Here is a 14,750-nt window from a genome sequence, read left to right as displayed (position 1 = left end):
AGCACGGTCATGCACCGAGATGCATGCTCTTTCTATAACAGAATCAAGACACGGTACGAAGTATGGAAAGAGCACTTGCAACACGGAAGCTGCCGGCTTCTGTGTCACCCTCCTGCTTGCTGCTTGGAGCATGCGAGGCAGGCGGTAGGTTTTTCGTGTGTATGGCCATAACTTTGACCTATAGGTACAATACAGAAAAAGGGTGCATGGTGAAAAGAGAGCGTCACGGAGTTGAGTCAGGTGTATTACAGTACAACATCCGTCGTCAGGAACGGCTCCCAGAAGGGGGATGGCCTTCTTATTGCCACCAGGTTCAAATATCCATGTGTCAACACGACCTCTCCCGTCCCCGAAGTGGACTCATATATTACCATGCACAGATCCGCCTTCTCCCTGCCGGTTACCCGCTGCGGCATACATGACACAACGGCAGGCGGACTGAATGAAGGGACCCGAGACCATGCCCGAACTGCCGGGTGTTGCTCCTACGTAGGCGATGGTGGCACTGATAGCGGAGGTAACTTACTGACAATAGTCGGATGAAAAACATGCAAACGGCGATAGGACAAGATCCGCCAGGAGGCCACAGTGGCCCTGCAAGTGAGGCTGTTTCTGCCGCCATCGTGGATGTCCTCAATGCTCATCCCGGGACCGGATGAAGTCCTACCATGGTTATCGCTGCCCCTGTCTTCCTTATCGATGGCCAGAGAGGTTCGCTCACTTATCAATGCAACCAACCTTCGTATCGGTCCTGTCGCTACTCCGTAGGTTAACTCGCATCTCTCATTTGCATGCCTATCAAGCAGCTACGGATACCTGGAGCTAATGTGAGGAGGTTTCCTAGCCATAGCAAAGGAATTGGATGGCACTTTGCTGTTGGCAATACAAAACGTGTCCGCCTGGGCAATGTGCATCTCAAGGCGGTCAATTCCTTGCCTGCAGCTTGAGATTCATCCAATTCGTGTGTCACCTAAGCCGCCTTCTCATTGCGCCTCCCCAGAATACAAAATCCTCGATAACCCCGGGATTTAATCTGGTTTTCTCAACTGCAGCTAAGCCGCGATGCCTGCAGCAGGACGCCACGTCTTAACCCAGCATCAGTCCTGTGAATGGGGTCACCGGACACATCAACGGTCAACCGAGCTAAGCTGCTCGTACGCAGTCTGCGGTCTTCTGGGAGTTTGGCTGATTGTGTTATGTCTCGGATCGAATTCATTCATTCTTGTATTCCAAGATGGATCATTGATCTTCTTCATCCATTCCTTTTTCTCTTACTTAAAATTCTGTTCTGAAAACACTACTTGGTACCAGGTAGCAATCACTGTATCGATTACTGCCATCTCATCGTCTCGCGGAGAAGGAGCCAGGCTTGGAATCAGCGAATCCCAAAAAGGAAACTGGACGACTAGCTTAGAACCTGAGTCGAGTCAACCTCGCAGTTTTCCGTGCCTTGGTCGATCCCACTCCCCAAGGACGAGATAGTATGCCTAGGGAACCACGATCATGTAAACTTTCCATGCTTGTCATCAGACTTGCACACCCTGCCATTGTCCATTGGGACCTCTCTGAAAGCCAATTGAAGTTCCCAAACAGGCTAACCGATATCGAGGCAGACCGATGACTAAACGAGCTCTGCAGCTCGAGGCAAACCCCCGTCTTCGTCTCACGTGTCCATGTTCACAACGGACGGGATGCAAGTGTGCACTTACCGATCGGTAGCCGTCAATACTTCAGATGTGGCATTGTATCATTCGAGAAAGGGGCCCCCTGTCCGCCGGTCCCGAGAAGAGACGCATGGGGAAGGGGAGCAATAGGTACAATCAACCCGCGATTTATCAATTAAACTGTAAACAGTATACGAGCCCGGGGAAGCCATACGCCCTCACGTTTCACATTTCATCAGAAGACACCAGCAAGTCTCGGCTGGACAGTGAGGGTGGTGTAATTGGCTGTTTGGACCCCGGTATTTCCCGCTCATCCACTCACCCTCCATCTGAGATACGGATAACTCACACAGACACACACCACACTCTCATCAGCAACAGCTCAAGAATCTAAGCAGTTACCTACATCTCCTTCTGCCATTTGGACCCATCCCAGAGGTGGCGCCTGCTGGGGTCTCTTTAATGGCGTGATCTCAAGACAGTAGTATCAGGCATCTACCTAGGCACTCTACAATTGCCTAGTCGTGGAAGAAAGAGGAGTTGTGACCCTGGGTGAGATGGGTCTAATGGGAAGCCTAGAAGGCAACCACTGGAGTTACACCCTCCACGCTCCGAACTGCATTAAGTACTGTACTGTACTGTACTGTACATACGAACAATCCAAAGCTCGGCTAAGCGAAGTCATAACATGGGCCGCGCGACCATGGGAGTGGTTCCTGATGTCAATTACAAAGGTTCCTAGACCCTAGGAGTTGAAGACTGAGGTCATATCGAAGGGTAGCAAGTGTAAACCAGCGCGGTCATTTGCCAATAGCACAAGTAAATGTACGAATAAAACCATCAGGGTTCTGCTACTCGTTACGGTAGTTACATATGAGAATGTTACACAACCCAGGCACCCCTAATGGGGCAGGCAAAAAAAGGGTATGCCTCGACTCCTCCTACATACAACGAGCACACACCGCCGGATGTTATAAGTTCTCGCAGGATTAAGTAGGAAGGATACCGACCAAATCATCGTCACCTTCACAAATCTTCACTCATCAGAAGGTCCAAGTCACCTTAACGTACAAACCATATGCAACCCATTTAGACGCCTAGCGGAACCCCCACAGTTCTGTTCCACCCTGACGGGGACCCTACTGCAACGGAACCCGCACCCGGCATCCGCCCCTTGGCTCGAGCCTGTGAACTGACGGCATATACATATTTGTACAGGACGATACTTTTAAGTACGTTGGAAACAGCATTCCGCAGTGCAAAGCCAAAGTTGACACGCAGATTCAACAACACACCATGGCAAAACAGGTACTGTACCTCTTGTAAGTGCTTCCACGTGTACTGTATGTACATACACAACTACATACACTGCGCTTTGCTGTCGCCAGCATCAGGTATCTAGCTCCCAGCTCCCAAAAGCATCCCAGCACATGGCATGACCGTGCCGATATATACAATTTAGCATCAGTCCGCTCTCTCTCCGCGAAATGCTGCCCAGTACTCCAAGTGTGGAGGAGGATGAGCTAACAGCAGGATAGGCGCCACCCCGAGACAGACCTCGGGACCCAGCACCATCTGACTGTTGTTAAGACATGCTAATCCCCTGCGATGCGGCATGCCTCGCCAGCCGTGACGCAGCCCGTCTCCTCTTTCTGCTGTTTCTGGAGCCGCCAGCCACTCTCTGAATCAATCAATGCCCACCCGTCACTATCGCCGTGGGCAATTCCTTCAACGCCTCGCCAATGATGGCGATAGCGCTCCGCAGCTCGTCCTCGGTGATAACCAGGGGCGGCGCGAACCGTATGATGTTGCCATGTGTCGGTTTCGCCTAGTCACCCAGTCAGCCATGCCTTCCATTACCTTTAACAGGGAACATATGTTTCCTGGGACAAAAACTTACCAACACACCCTTCTCCTTTAGAAGCATGCACAAATCCCACGCCGTCCTCCCGCCCGCCGCCTCCTCATCAATGACAACAGCATTCAACAACCCCTTCCCCCTCACAACTTTCACAATCTTACTCCCAAAGGCTTCCACTCCTTCCCTAAAAATCCTCCCTAACCTGTCCGCCCTGGCAACAAGCCCTTCCTCCTCAACCAGCTCCAGCGCGCGAATCGAGACGGCGCAGCCGAGGGGGTTTCCGCCGTAGGTGGACCCGTGCGTGCCAGGCTCAACGACAAGCATGACCTCCTTGTTGGCCAGGACGCAGCTGACGGGGTACATCCCGCCCGAGATGGCCTTACCCAAAGTGACCATGTCGGGTTTGATGCCCGCCCACTCGCAGCAGAGCATTTTGCCCGTGCGCGCGATGCCCGTCTGGATCTCGTCGCAGATCAGGAGGACGTTGTGTTTCTTGCAGAGCGCGGCGACCTGGGACAGGTATGTGTCCGAGGGCACCACAACGCCCGCCTCGCCTTGGATTGGTTCCACGATGAATGCCGCTGTGTCGGCGCCGTGCGTGGCCAGGACGGCTTCCAGGTCGGATATGTTGTCGTAGCGGATGGGCTGGCCTGTGCTGGGGTTGACGGCGCCCACGTTGGGTAGGTAGGGGCCGTAGTTGTCGCGGGATTCCGGGTCGACGGAGAGGGAGATGGCCGTCATCTGGGGAGAAAGGGGATCGGTGTTAGAATTTTCGATTGCACGGCTTTGCATGTGTTTGTTAGCAAGGGGTTGGGGGAAAGCCTTACCGTCCGCCCGTGGAAGTTATCCGCTGCGCTAAAGACGAGGGCTCGCCCGGGCGCGACGCCTTTGACCTTGTATGCCCATTTCCGCGCGATCTTGATGGCCGTCTCGACGGCCTCGGCACCCGTGTTCATGGGCAGCACCATGTCGTAGCCGAAGACGCTGCGCACCTTCTCGGCCCACACGGGGAACACATCGTTGTGGAAGGCGCGCGAGCTCAGCGTCAGCCGCGAGGCCTGCTCGGTGAGCGCCTTGACCAGCTCCGGGTGGCAGTGGCCCTGGTTGACGGCGCTGTAGGCCGACAAAAAGTCGAGGTAGTGCTTGCCCTCGGGATCCCACACGTGGACGCCCTGGGCGCGCGCAAACACCACGGGCAGCGGGTGGTAGTTGTGCGCAGCGAACTCGTTCTCGGCGGCGATGGCGCCCTTGGTCGACGAGGCGTGGTACCGGTCCTTGTCCTTGGGTAGCCCGGCTCCGTTGCCTCGAACCGGAGAGGGGTCCTTGTCTGCGTGAGGCGCCATGGTGTTTTTGTCTTGTTGGGGTGACGAACACTAAGGGGTGCTATGTATGGGGGAGAGCGGGTGTCGGCCGAAATCGCTTTGTACCCTGGAGGAAGGGTTTCTGGTGCAGCCTGTGCCCCACTGAGAGACGAGACTGATAAAGAAGCCAAGGAAGATCAGATCCGACCAGACGGTTGGCTATCGCAAGGCAAGGTGTCTGAGGGCGACTTGGCGCGATCTTTGATAAGGGGACCCCGCGTACACTAATGTAGACTGACTCGACGGAGCGAAGCAACCCGCATAACCCTACCTTAATCCCCTTAGCTCAATTGACAGCTGGAAATGGCAACAGAGAATGGGAAGAGTATTGTACCAGTGGGAGAAACGCGCGGGTTATTATATAAAAGAAAAAGGGCACGGATTCACCCAGCACCGCTCCAGCGCGGCTTTGATCGGGATCAGTGCAAATGGAAATCTGTTTTTTGTGGACTTTCGTGAAACGCCACCATACCCCTAAGTGCAGGTGCAAGCGGCGTCGATGACAACATGACAGCACCGAGCCACCTGACGTGGGGCCCTGGATCCCTGACCATCCTGGGCAGCGCCGGCGCCGAGCGGCCGCTATGTACTGTATTACGAAACCCGTTCGCGGCCCACCGATGCGAAGCCGATTCCAGTCTCCCAGGTGATCCGAGAGCCCGGTCTTTTGGTTTTGTTTTCCATTTGTGGGGTTCGGCGTGAAAAGAGCGATACCAGTGGCGAAAAAAGCAGCGAAACGAAAATGTGTTACTTTGGCCAATCATCCCGGTCTCCGGAGGTTCGATTGTGTCGAAGCGAACCCGGAGAACGGAGGGGTGCTTTAGGTGGGTCTCGGTGCCGGCTGTTGCAAGGGGTCTGCGTGCTCCGACTGGGCCAACGGCTGCTCAGGTGACGAGCCCACAGCACCTGTAGGGCTGGATCCAGCCAATCAGCGACGACGTTATCTAATCGACCCAAGCACCCTTTGAGTTGCATCCCACCTGGAAGCAGCTCGGCAGCCAACTGCCTTGTATGTACAACGACATTGAGACTTTGGTTCAACAAACCCCTGAACGAGCAGAAAGACAACCTGGAAGACACGAGCAGCGAGTGACAGCACCTATCCAGGAGTAGGTGTCAGGCAATGGAATCCAAGCCGGCCGCCGAAGGGCTGCGCGCCCGGCGAAAGGCGGATCCTAACACGGTACCTAACGTTGTACCGCTAGGCACAACGGCTGCGGCAGACGAGAAGAAGGCGCGCCAAGTACACGCCCAGGTCGCAGCTGCCCAGGTCCGGGATGTGCTCAGCTTGCTGCTGCTGTTTCGGTTCATCAACTCGCTTTGCCTGCGCACCTTCTTCCAGCCAGATGAGTACTTTCAGGCGCTGGAGCCGGCGTGGAGAATGGCCTTTGGCAGCGAGAGCGGCGCCTGGCTGACTTGGGTATATGACTTTTCTTTTCTTTTTCTTTTCTTTTTTTTTCTTTTTTTTTTCTTTTCTTTTCTTTTTTTTTTCTTTTTTTTTTTTTTTTTTTTTTTTTTTTTTTTTCAGAGCATGCGTGTGCATGAGTTGTATGTAGCTGTTCACTGACAATCAACCACCAACAAAACCTTAGGAATGGCAACATCAGCTCAGATCCTCGCTGCACCCGGCAATCTTTGGGCTGGTGTACAAGGCTGTGGATAGTTTGATGAGCTTCCTCCATCTGTTTGTGCCGTTCAGGGCCTTTATCCTCGTCGCCTTGCCGGGGACTCTGCAGTCCGTCTTTGCCGCGCTGGCCGAATTTTACACGTGGAAGCTTGCCATGGACATCTACGGCAAGGAAAGCAATGCTCCATGGGCTGCTGTCAGTTTCCTGTCTTTGCTCCGAGTGTCACCTTGGCACTTTTGCTGACCAGGTGCAGTTGTGGATGACGGTGCTCAACCCCTGGCAGTGGTATTGCTCCACAAGGACCTTTTCCAACTCGCTGGAGACAACTTTGACCATAGCCGCCCTGGCATACTGGCCATGGGCCCTTTTCCGAGATGAGAAGGCGGGCAGTGGTTTGTCCTTACTCCAGAAACACACAGTTACAAGGTAGGACCCCTCCGTGACTGCTGCTGGCGGATCGATACTGGGCTGAAACAATGACAGCCTCCGGATATCGCTCGTGCTTGCAGCCATTGCCGTCTTGTTACGGGCAACAAATCTGATTATATGGCTTGGCGTTCTGAGTCTGTCACTTCTGAGGCCGACTGGTAAAAGTAAACCAGCGCTGGGAACCTCGTGCCTGATCGTGCTCATCCGAGAGATTCTGATCTGCGGGGCGGCAGTCCTGGCGCTTTCTCTCGCATCTGATCGTCTCTACTTTGGTTTCTGGACGTTTCCGCCATACAAGTGGCTCTACTTCAACCTCTCGCAGGCGCTTGCCGTCTTTTACGGCCGCATGCCCTGGCATTACTATCTTTCCCAGGGCGTCCCCCTCCTGACCACTACTTTTCTCCCTTTTTGCGTGATTGGTCTTTGGAAGGCTTTCTCCTCGCCCCAGAAGCTTCCTAATAGCCAATCCAGCGTTCTCAGGACCCTTTCCTTGGTCTCTGCGGGCATGATTTTGCTCCTTTCCCTCATCTCCCATAAAGAAGTCCGCTTCATCTACCCACTCCTACCAATCTTCCACATCGCCGGGGCGCCATACATCACATCATTCTTCACCAAAGAGCCCACCGCATCATCGCCGCAGTCAACCTCCAGCCCTGTCTCTCTCCGCCACAAGCACACACTCGCATACATCCTCTCCATCAACCTCTTTTTAGCTGGCTACCTCTCTCTTTTCCACCAGTCAGCACCCCTCTCAGTTGTCGAGTTCCTCCGGACGGACTTTGAGCGCCTCCATCCGAATGTCCTAGCTATCAGCAACCATGATAACCACAGCAAGAACGTCAGCGACAGTACCGAGCTATTTGCCCTATTCCTCACGCCCTGCCACTCTACCCCTTGGCGATCGCACCTCGTCTACCCGGCCCTGCGCGCGCGCGCGCTTACCTGCGAGCCGCCGCTGAATACCGCGCCCGGCAGTGCCGAGAGGAATGCCTACCTTGACGAGGCCGATCGCTTTTACTTGGCCGCTCCGGATGGGGAGTACGGGGTTAGGTTCTTGGCCGAGGAGATGTGGCCGGCCAAAGGCAATGGGCGGGCAGGTGAGATTCCGCGGTATATTGTTGGGTTTGAAGGTGTGGAAGGGGTGCTCAAGCGGTTTTTTGAGGGGGAGGATGCCCCTGGCAAGGACATGGGCGTCAAGCTCAGGAGGGTGTGGGCTGCGAGGAACGGGTGGTTCAATGAGGATTGGCGGAGGAGAGGGAGTTTGGTGGTTTGGGATACCGGGGTTTATGAGGGGTCTTATGGTGGTGGGTTTTGAAGGGGGAAGTTGTACTGCGAGTGAATTAGTGGGTGGAATCTCTGTTACTTGTATGATATTGTCAGGGGCGGTACTGATAACTAGACATCCGACTATACACCCTTTTCGAACGTCTTCCCTCCCATCTCCCTGTCGAATTCGGCGCACTTAGTCAGCCCGCAGAGCTCGAAAATGTCGCGAATCCCGCCGACCACCGTCTTCCCGTCGGGCCCAACGCGCTCCTTGATGGCCCCCGTCGTCTTCAGCTCCTCGGCCGCCTGCCGATAGGCGAGGTACGCAGCCGTCATGGCGAAGCACGGCCATATGACGATCTTGTAGCCCATCTCCCTGGCCGCGGCCGCATCAATCAGCGGCGTAACCCCGCCCGCCACCATGTTTAGCAGGCAGGGCGTCGGTGCCTGTCTCAGTCAGCATCGTCACTATCCCCACTCCCCACAGCATAAACAAAGAAAGGGGGGCGGGACGAACCATGACCTCTACAACCCTCCGCATCTCATCCAGCGTCCTCATCCCCTCCAAAAACGCCACATCAGCCCCCGCGGCAACCGCAGCTTTGAGCCGGGCCACGGCCTCGTCAAAGCCGAGGCTTTGCAGCGCGTCGGTGCGGGCAATGATGACGAAGTCGGACGCCCCCGACACAGACGACGAGAGTCGCTTGCGGGCCGCGTCGGCCGCGCGGATCCGCGCCGTGAACGTCTCGACGTCGACCAGTTCTTTTCCTAGCAGGTGGCCGCACCGCTTGGAGAGCACCTGGTCCTCGATGTGTAGGCCTGCGATGCCAGAGAGGATGTACCGCTCTACCTTTTCTTCTTATCAATAAAGGATGAAAGAGGGGGGGGAAGGGGGGAAAAAGTTAAGTACCGTCCGCGCAACCATTACAGGCCCGCCAAATCCCGTGTCGGCATCGGCAATCACGGGCACGGACCGGTCCAGCGAGGCAAGCATGCCCGCGTTGCGCACCATGTCGTCGGCGGTTGTCAATCCGAGGTCGGGCATGCCCAGCGTTGAGATGGCTGTTCCCGCGCCGGTCTGGTACAGGTGTCAGCAGCCAAAGAGAAGGGGGGGGGCGGGGGGAGGGGGTTATAGTCTGGGGGTGATCGAGACCATGTAGAGGGCTTCAAAGCCCTGCTCGAGGCAGACGCGCGCGGAAAGACCATCCTGAACGCCTGGACAGATGAGAGTCTTGGAAGGATCCGCCAGGTATGAACGGAGGGTAGAGGCTGCGCGGGTTGCCATTGCGCACGGCGAATGTTGATGTGAGTTTGGGAGCTTTGTTGGTTCTGGTGATAGCCGGGGAAAAGGGGGAAGGGATGAAGGGTGAGAGTGAAAAGGGGTAAGGGGAAAAGGGGTAAAACAAGTTTGTTGTTGTTGATGGAGCAAACAGCCAAGATCTTCTACGCTATATACCATGGCCCCTAAAAGGGACCAAAACTTGCCGGCGCCACCGGAGCGGGTATCGGAGCAGGTGGGCCCTTTCTTCAAGTGACACCCGCCATAGCCCCGAATTTGTGGAGCGCGGGGTGCGGACTCGGCATTCGGCATGACCCGGGAATAAGCGCGGCCGGGCCGTTCGTCGGAGTCGGGTTTGGACAGAAACCCTTCGCCGCCTTCGGTCTCATCGTTAGGTCGGAGGTTGGTTCTTCACCTTGGTGCTCAGCATACACGGTAGAAGGTGGAGGTATCGTGAATTTGAGGCTGCTATCAGACACGGGCATGCCTGGCACCGAGTGTAACCCCGTGTAACCCGGGTTACCCGGCTGGGTTAGGTCGGATTCGGCAGCTCCCCTCCGTCAAAAAGTGTGCCTGACACGACGCAGTGCCGTGGTTTTGCAGCACATCTCCAACCCTCCGGCACGCAGTACACATACCTTTATACCTCTATGGATGGTACTCGCGCATCGTCCCACGTACAGATAGATCATAGCTGATCACTTACGTAACGTGCATTCGGTATTCCGGTGCTTCCATTGTTATTAGAGCTAGCCTTGCGTGTGGGAGCAAACATTAGTATTCGTTAGGTTTTCAGTGCCCGAATTATGCCTTGAACGGGTGAAGCCGGTTCAACTGAACAACAGCACCTTTGCAAACGATCTAACAGCTTTTTGTAGTTACACAGGAGCCCATTGTACATCAGGTGCGTATTACTCCGTACCTTTTCGATCAATTCTCCAGGCCTGTGCTAATGCCGTTCAGAGCGTACTGCTGGCAACTTGACCAACTTTGCCGAGTCAGATCCCCTATGTCAACAACGACGGACCATATCAGATCTCGACTCGACGTGTCCTGCTGGCTGGCTTCAGGTACTTGTACAACCTGGCAAGCATTCTCAGCCCTGAACATTTCGAGAATATACCTTATATACCTTAATGCTGCCAGCCTGTCGGCCCACAATGACGGACCCCCAGGAACCCGCCCTCGGCGAATCCGCAAGAAGATCCCCTCCTCCCGGGTCATCCAACAGGCTCTCCAGCAACCCGCCGCAACCCCTTCCAGCGCCCACCACCACCAGCACTACCAGCACCACCACCACCCCAGAAGCCATCCCCTCCATCCTGTCAACCTGGCAACTAACCGCCGCGCAACACGCCCAAATCCTCCACAACGAGATCCTCCCGCGGGAATTATACCCCTATTTGCCTACCCCTCGACCTGCAGAATCAACCAACCCTGACACACAATCCCGTCCCCGCCGCCGACCGCTCGCAATCCTGATCCTAGGCCAAACAGGCGCAGGCAAGACCCGTCTCGCCCCACTCTTACTTGACGCCCTGCAGCAGCAGCAACAACAGCCCCATCACAATGATGGTAAAGGAGTAGTAGTCCACCTGATAGCAGACACCTTCAAGACCTACCACCCGCACTACCAAACCTGCCTCCTCACCCACCCCTCCCACGCCTCACGCCTGGCCGGGTCCGACGCAGCCGCCTGGCTGCGCGAAGTATGTTCCCACGCGGCCCATGCAGGGGTCGACGTGCTCGTTGAGAGCGCGTGCCGGCGTAGGGGGGAGTTTGAGGCCCTTGTGCGCGTCTTCTCCCCCCCTCATCCTTCTTCCCACCACCTCTGTTCTGCTTCGTCACTCCCCGAACCACCCGGGGAAAGAGCAGTAGCAGGTTACGAATATGAATATGACGTCCGAGTAGCCGTGCTCGCCGTCCCCGCATGCCTCAGCCGTCTGGGGATCCTGACACGCTACTACCGGCGGCTGCCCGAGGCCGGGCCCGCGAGGGGGTTACCCGTGCGGCTCACCCCGCGGGGAGTGCATGACGAGAGCTACGCGGGGCTGGCGGCGGCTGTGGGCTGGCTTGACCGACAACAACAAGACGACGGTTGTGGTGGTAGTCCTGCCGTGGTGGGGCGGGTTGTGGTGCTGAGGAGGAACGGGCTGGTGGTGTACGACAACCAGACCATGGAGGATGGGCAGGGTGGTAAAGAACGCTGGCGAGACAGGCTCGCAGCACTGGAAGCCTTGGAGATGGAGCGGGCCAGGGGGTTGTCGCGCGAGGAGGAAGCGGCCGCCGAGGAGGACCTAAGGGTGCTCAGGGGACTCGGGGACCCCAAGGTTGACCGGGAGCTTGACGAGATTGAGCGACTCATGGCTGGGTTGCGGGGGCGGCAGGAGGGAGTGTTTCCGGATCTGAAACCGCTTGATGTGCAGGACTTTGTGGCCATCGGCGGGGAAAGGTGAGGGCCGCAGTGTGGTAGATTGGTATTACTAGACACATGGCGGGATCTGCGAGCTGCTCGTGCAGTCCCACATAGAGAAGACGGATAGAACTCCAGGCGGTAGTCAAGATGCACCACTACGGGCTTATCCAGCTTACTCATGCCAACTTTCCGCTAGTATTGTTGGTTGATGCACACCGTACGTGGAAAGCCGCTCACCGTCCTTGCCAAGGACCGGCAGAAGCATCCCAATGACGAGGTATTCGAATCACAGGTTGCAGTTTAGTCTGGGTATTCGTTCCGCTGCCTGTCCAGAAGAGGTGCCAACACACGAGAACATTTTCCATCGCCAGCTTGTAATGCAACGAGGGGTGTACTCCAAAGAGCCCCTGAACGCCTCCACATTGCTCATAAACATCTTCGTCGTATACTTCACTGTTCAACTCATGCCATTCTCCAAGCCCTTCTGAAGACTAACCATAGCGCGAGCACTCACGACCTCGCCTCTTCCAGCTCCAGCTCCAGCTGCCGGATCCGCTCGCTCTGGTCCTGTGGCGCCGCACCCACCCTCTTCTTGAGCGTTTCAACCTCGGCAGCAAGACGGGCAATGATCTGGGTTTGGGCCGTGATCTTCTCACTCTGAGCGCTGATAATCTGGCCCTGCTGCTCAAGGAGGTGCTTGATCTGCTCCAGCGAAGACTCAACCGCCGGGGCTGACGGCGTGCTCACAGGAGCAGCGCGGCTAGCTGATGGTGCGTTGGCCGGGGGTGATTTGACCGGCGACGCCGGCTTCGCTTGCACGACCGGGACGCTTGTCGTGACAGGTTCTGGCTTGGCCGCAGACCGAACGGGGATATTGGAACGGGGTACAGGCCGCGTGATCTCCTCGAAGCTTGACGTCTCGGCTTCATCGTCGTCATCCTCTTCCTCGTCGTTGTCTTGGAACTTGTTCGCCATGGCCGAGATGGAGCTTTTCTGGTCAGCCACTGTAGCCGGAGCACGCACCGGTGCCGGTGTCGGCTCGGGTTCCTTCTTTGGGGCCGACGCAGGAGTGGGCGCAGGAGCTGGCGCAGCAGCAGGCGGCTTGTAGTCAGCAGGCACCTCAACAGGTGCAGTGCCCTCGTAGATGCTCTCCATATCAATCTTGGGCGGAACGGCCGTCTTCCCGTCAAACCATTCCTTGGCAGACATGGCAGGTTTGGTGCCGATAGCCGGGGGATAGATATCGGCCTGGAAAGTTTCGGCACGGCGGGGAACAGTGAAGGAGATGGGCTCGATGTAGGTGTCGTTGACCGTCTTGTAGGCCCTCATTACCTCGTTTTCATGGACGTTGATGCCGCGCCGTGGCACGAACGCAATACCTCGTTGAGGATCCGCCGACTTGTACTCGGACAAGAACTCGAATTTGTCGTTTTCGTACTCAAAATAGCGGATGTTGCCATCACTGGAGAGCGTGAGTACACATTTGGTCCCCCCCCCCGTTGACAGCTTACTTACCCCTTTCCAGCGAGATAGAGACAGTTTGATCCCTCGTCTAAAACAAAGTTAGGACCTGATTTGCGCCAAAGGGTACAAATGGAGGCTTACCCCAAAAAGGCATGGAGACACCCGAAATGGAGTCGAGTGACGTGAAACCGCCGATGGGGTCTTTCCGGCCTGGCTCCCATAGCCCGATCTGCCTTTCGCTCATCCTCGAGAAACCCGTGGTCGCAAAACGGCTGTGTTCGCCCATCCACACTACCCGGCTGTTCTTCGCGCCCTCATGGCCCGCATACTCGTGTACGAGCTTCTCCTGACGCACATCCCATACACGCAGCTTCTTATCCCTGGAGGTGGTTACCAACAGCGAACCGCTGGCGTTCCACGACAGACTCTGTATAATCTCTGCGCTCTTGAGGGTAATAGCCGCCTGGCCAGTGCTGATGTCCCACAGCTTGATCGTCAAATCGCCTGAGGAGGAGGCGAGGATGTTCTCGGCCGCTGGGTTAAAGAGGACGTGCCCGACTTTTCTATCGGATAGGTTAGCGGGGCACGGCACTGCCGCCAAAGTTATTAAGTTGCGTAGTCGAACCTTGAGTGGCCACTAAGTCTGGATACAGGCGCGACATCGGGAACCTCCTCGGCATCTGTGTAAAGGGTGAACCCCTTAGGCACTTCCCACACAAATACCTTGCCGTCGTCAGATGCCGAAGCGATGATGCGGTCGTTGAATGGATTCCTATGTCCCGTGTCAGACCATTCTTCCTTCTGTTAACATGTTTGAGGCGCGCACCAATCTGTGTCGAGCACGGCTGCAGTATGCCCCCGGAAAAGGGGTATTTGGTCGGGCAGCTTCCCACGCTCATTCAGGGGAATCACGGCAAACGCGCCGCCACCGCTCGCTTCCCAGTTGACCGATAGGTACTCTGGGTTTGCCTAGCAAGAACATGAGGGTCAGTAATGCTAATGTGATCATGCTATGCGATGCGCTTGCGCTGCGATGCGCTGGAGATTCGGGCTACAAGCGAGACTTGAATACCTTCACCAAGTTGGTATCCCAGGCATTGCGGCTGATGTGGAGGTTGTCGTAGCACAGCTCCCTCTTGGTGGGCTTGCCAAAGACGTGTCCTGCCGGAGGGTCGGTCAGTACTTGTCGCCATTTCGAGGCCGTTTCCTACATCGCGGCCAAGCACGCGAGCAGAGCCAAGGGCTGCCTACGATATTTCGACGCGCGTACAAAGCGGCCGGCCATCTGGAGACACCTGTCGAGTAAAAGGCTGGCGAGTAATTATTCACAAAAGAAATGTTGGTTGAGACCGTTCCCCGTTGCGCAGTGCAAGAAAGGCTGC

General features: G+C 56.1%; 6 protein-coding genes across 6 annotated transcripts; 3 read left to right on the top strand and 3 right to left on the bottom strand.

The window, feature by feature from the left end:
- The first annotated feature begins 699 nt into the window (after positions 1–699).
- On the top strand, positions 700–1,608 carry N656DRAFT_477525 (uncharacterized protein). The gene is made up of 2 exons (XM_064809789.1): positions 700–764; positions 851–1,608. The coding sequence occupies exon 2, from the start codon at positions 1,063–1,065 to the stop codon at positions 1,480–1,482; it is 420 nt and encodes a 139-aa protein (XP_064672592.1). The 5' UTR covers positions 700–764; positions 851–1,062; the 3' UTR covers positions 1,483–1,608.
- A 1,746-nt stretch (positions 1,609–3,354) lies between these two features.
- N656DRAFT_787590 (ornithine aminotransferase) lies at positions 3,355–4,868 on the bottom strand (the record flags this gene model as incomplete). The annotated part of the gene is made up of 3 exons (XM_064816620.1): positions 3,355–3,492; positions 3,565–4,266; positions 4,353–4,868. The coding sequence occupies 3 exons, from the start codon at positions 4,866–4,868 to the stop codon at positions 3,355–3,357; spliced, it is 1,356 nt and encodes a 451-aa protein (XP_064672591.1).
- A 1,034-nt stretch (positions 4,869–5,902) lies between these two features.
- Positions 5,903–8,512, top strand: N656DRAFT_835064 (glycosyltransferase family 22 protein). Its single transcript, XM_064818742.1, has 4 exons — positions 5,903–6,306; positions 6,479–6,709; positions 6,768–6,940; positions 6,998–8,512. Exons 1-4 carry the CDS (start codon positions 6,010–6,012, stop codon positions 8,256–8,258), a joined length of 1,962 nt encoding a protein of 653 aa, XP_064672590.1. The 5' UTR covers positions 5,903–6,009; the 3' UTR covers positions 8,259–8,512.
- Positions 8,351–9,494, bottom strand: N656DRAFT_787588 (Phosphoenolpyruvate/pyruvate domain-containing protein; the record flags this gene model as incomplete). The annotated part of the gene is made up of 4 exons (XM_064816619.1): positions 8,351–8,656; positions 8,727–9,059; positions 9,120–9,287; positions 9,363–9,494. 4 exons carry the CDS (start codon positions 9,492–9,494, stop codon positions 8,351–8,353), a joined length of 939 nt encoding a protein of 312 aa, XP_064672589.1.
- A 689-nt stretch (positions 9,495–10,183) lies between these two features.
- Positions 10,184–12,059, top strand: N656DRAFT_477461 (uncharacterized protein). The gene is made up of 2 exons (XM_064809788.1): positions 10,184–10,392; positions 10,452–12,059. The coding sequence occupies exon 2, from the start codon at positions 10,625–10,627 to the stop codon at positions 11,942–11,944; it is 1,320 nt and encodes a 439-aa protein (XP_064672588.1). The 5' UTR covers positions 10,184–10,392; positions 10,452–10,624; the 3' UTR covers positions 11,945–12,059.
- A 355-nt stretch (positions 12,060–12,414) lies between these two features.
- N656DRAFT_795717 (DUF1900-domain-containing protein) lies at positions 12,415–14,653 on the bottom strand (the record flags this gene model as incomplete). The annotated part of the gene is made up of 7 exons (XM_064817449.1): positions 12,415–13,366; positions 13,420–13,456; positions 13,510–13,931; positions 13,994–14,140; positions 14,195–14,337; positions 14,441–14,529; positions 14,620–14,653. 7 exons carry the CDS (start codon positions 14,651–14,653, stop codon positions 12,415–12,417), a joined length of 1,824 nt encoding a protein of 607 aa, XP_064672587.1.
- Between the last annotated feature and the right edge of the window lie 97 nt (positions 14,654–14,750).

The sequence above is a fragment of the Canariomyces notabilis genome (genome assembly GCF_033297395.1).
Source record: "Canariomyces notabilis strain CBS 508.74 unplaced genomic scaffold N656scaffold_4, whole genome shotgun sequence".
Lineage (NCBI taxonomy): Eukaryota > Fungi > Ascomycota > Sordariomycetes > Sordariales > Chaetomiaceae > Canariomyces > Canariomyces notabilis.
This window is presented reverse-complemented; position numbering and strand designations above follow the sequence as displayed.

Excerpts from the sequence above, each read along its gene's own strand:
- N656DRAFT_835064 (XM_064818742.1), top strand. The coding sequence starts at position 6,010 with ATGGAATCCAAGCCGGCCGCCGAAGGGCTGCGCGCCCGGCGAAAGGCG. Across the intron at positions 6,710-6,767 it reads GCAATGCTCCATGGGCTGCT|TTGTGGATGACGGTGCTCAA; the intron begins GTCAGTTTCCTG and ends GACCAGGTGCAG. Across the intron at positions 6,941-6,997 it reads CAGAAACACACAGTTACAAG|CCTCCGGATATCGCTCGTGC; the intron begins GTAGGACCCCTC and ends AAACAATGACAG.
- N656DRAFT_477461 (XM_064809788.1), top strand. The coding sequence starts at position 10,625 with ATGCTGCCAGCCTGTCGGCCCACAATGACGGACCCCCAGGAACCCGCC.
- N656DRAFT_477525 (XM_064809789.1), top strand. The coding sequence starts at position 1,063 with ATGCCTGCAGCAGGACGCCACGTCTTAACCCAGCATCAGTCCTGTGAA.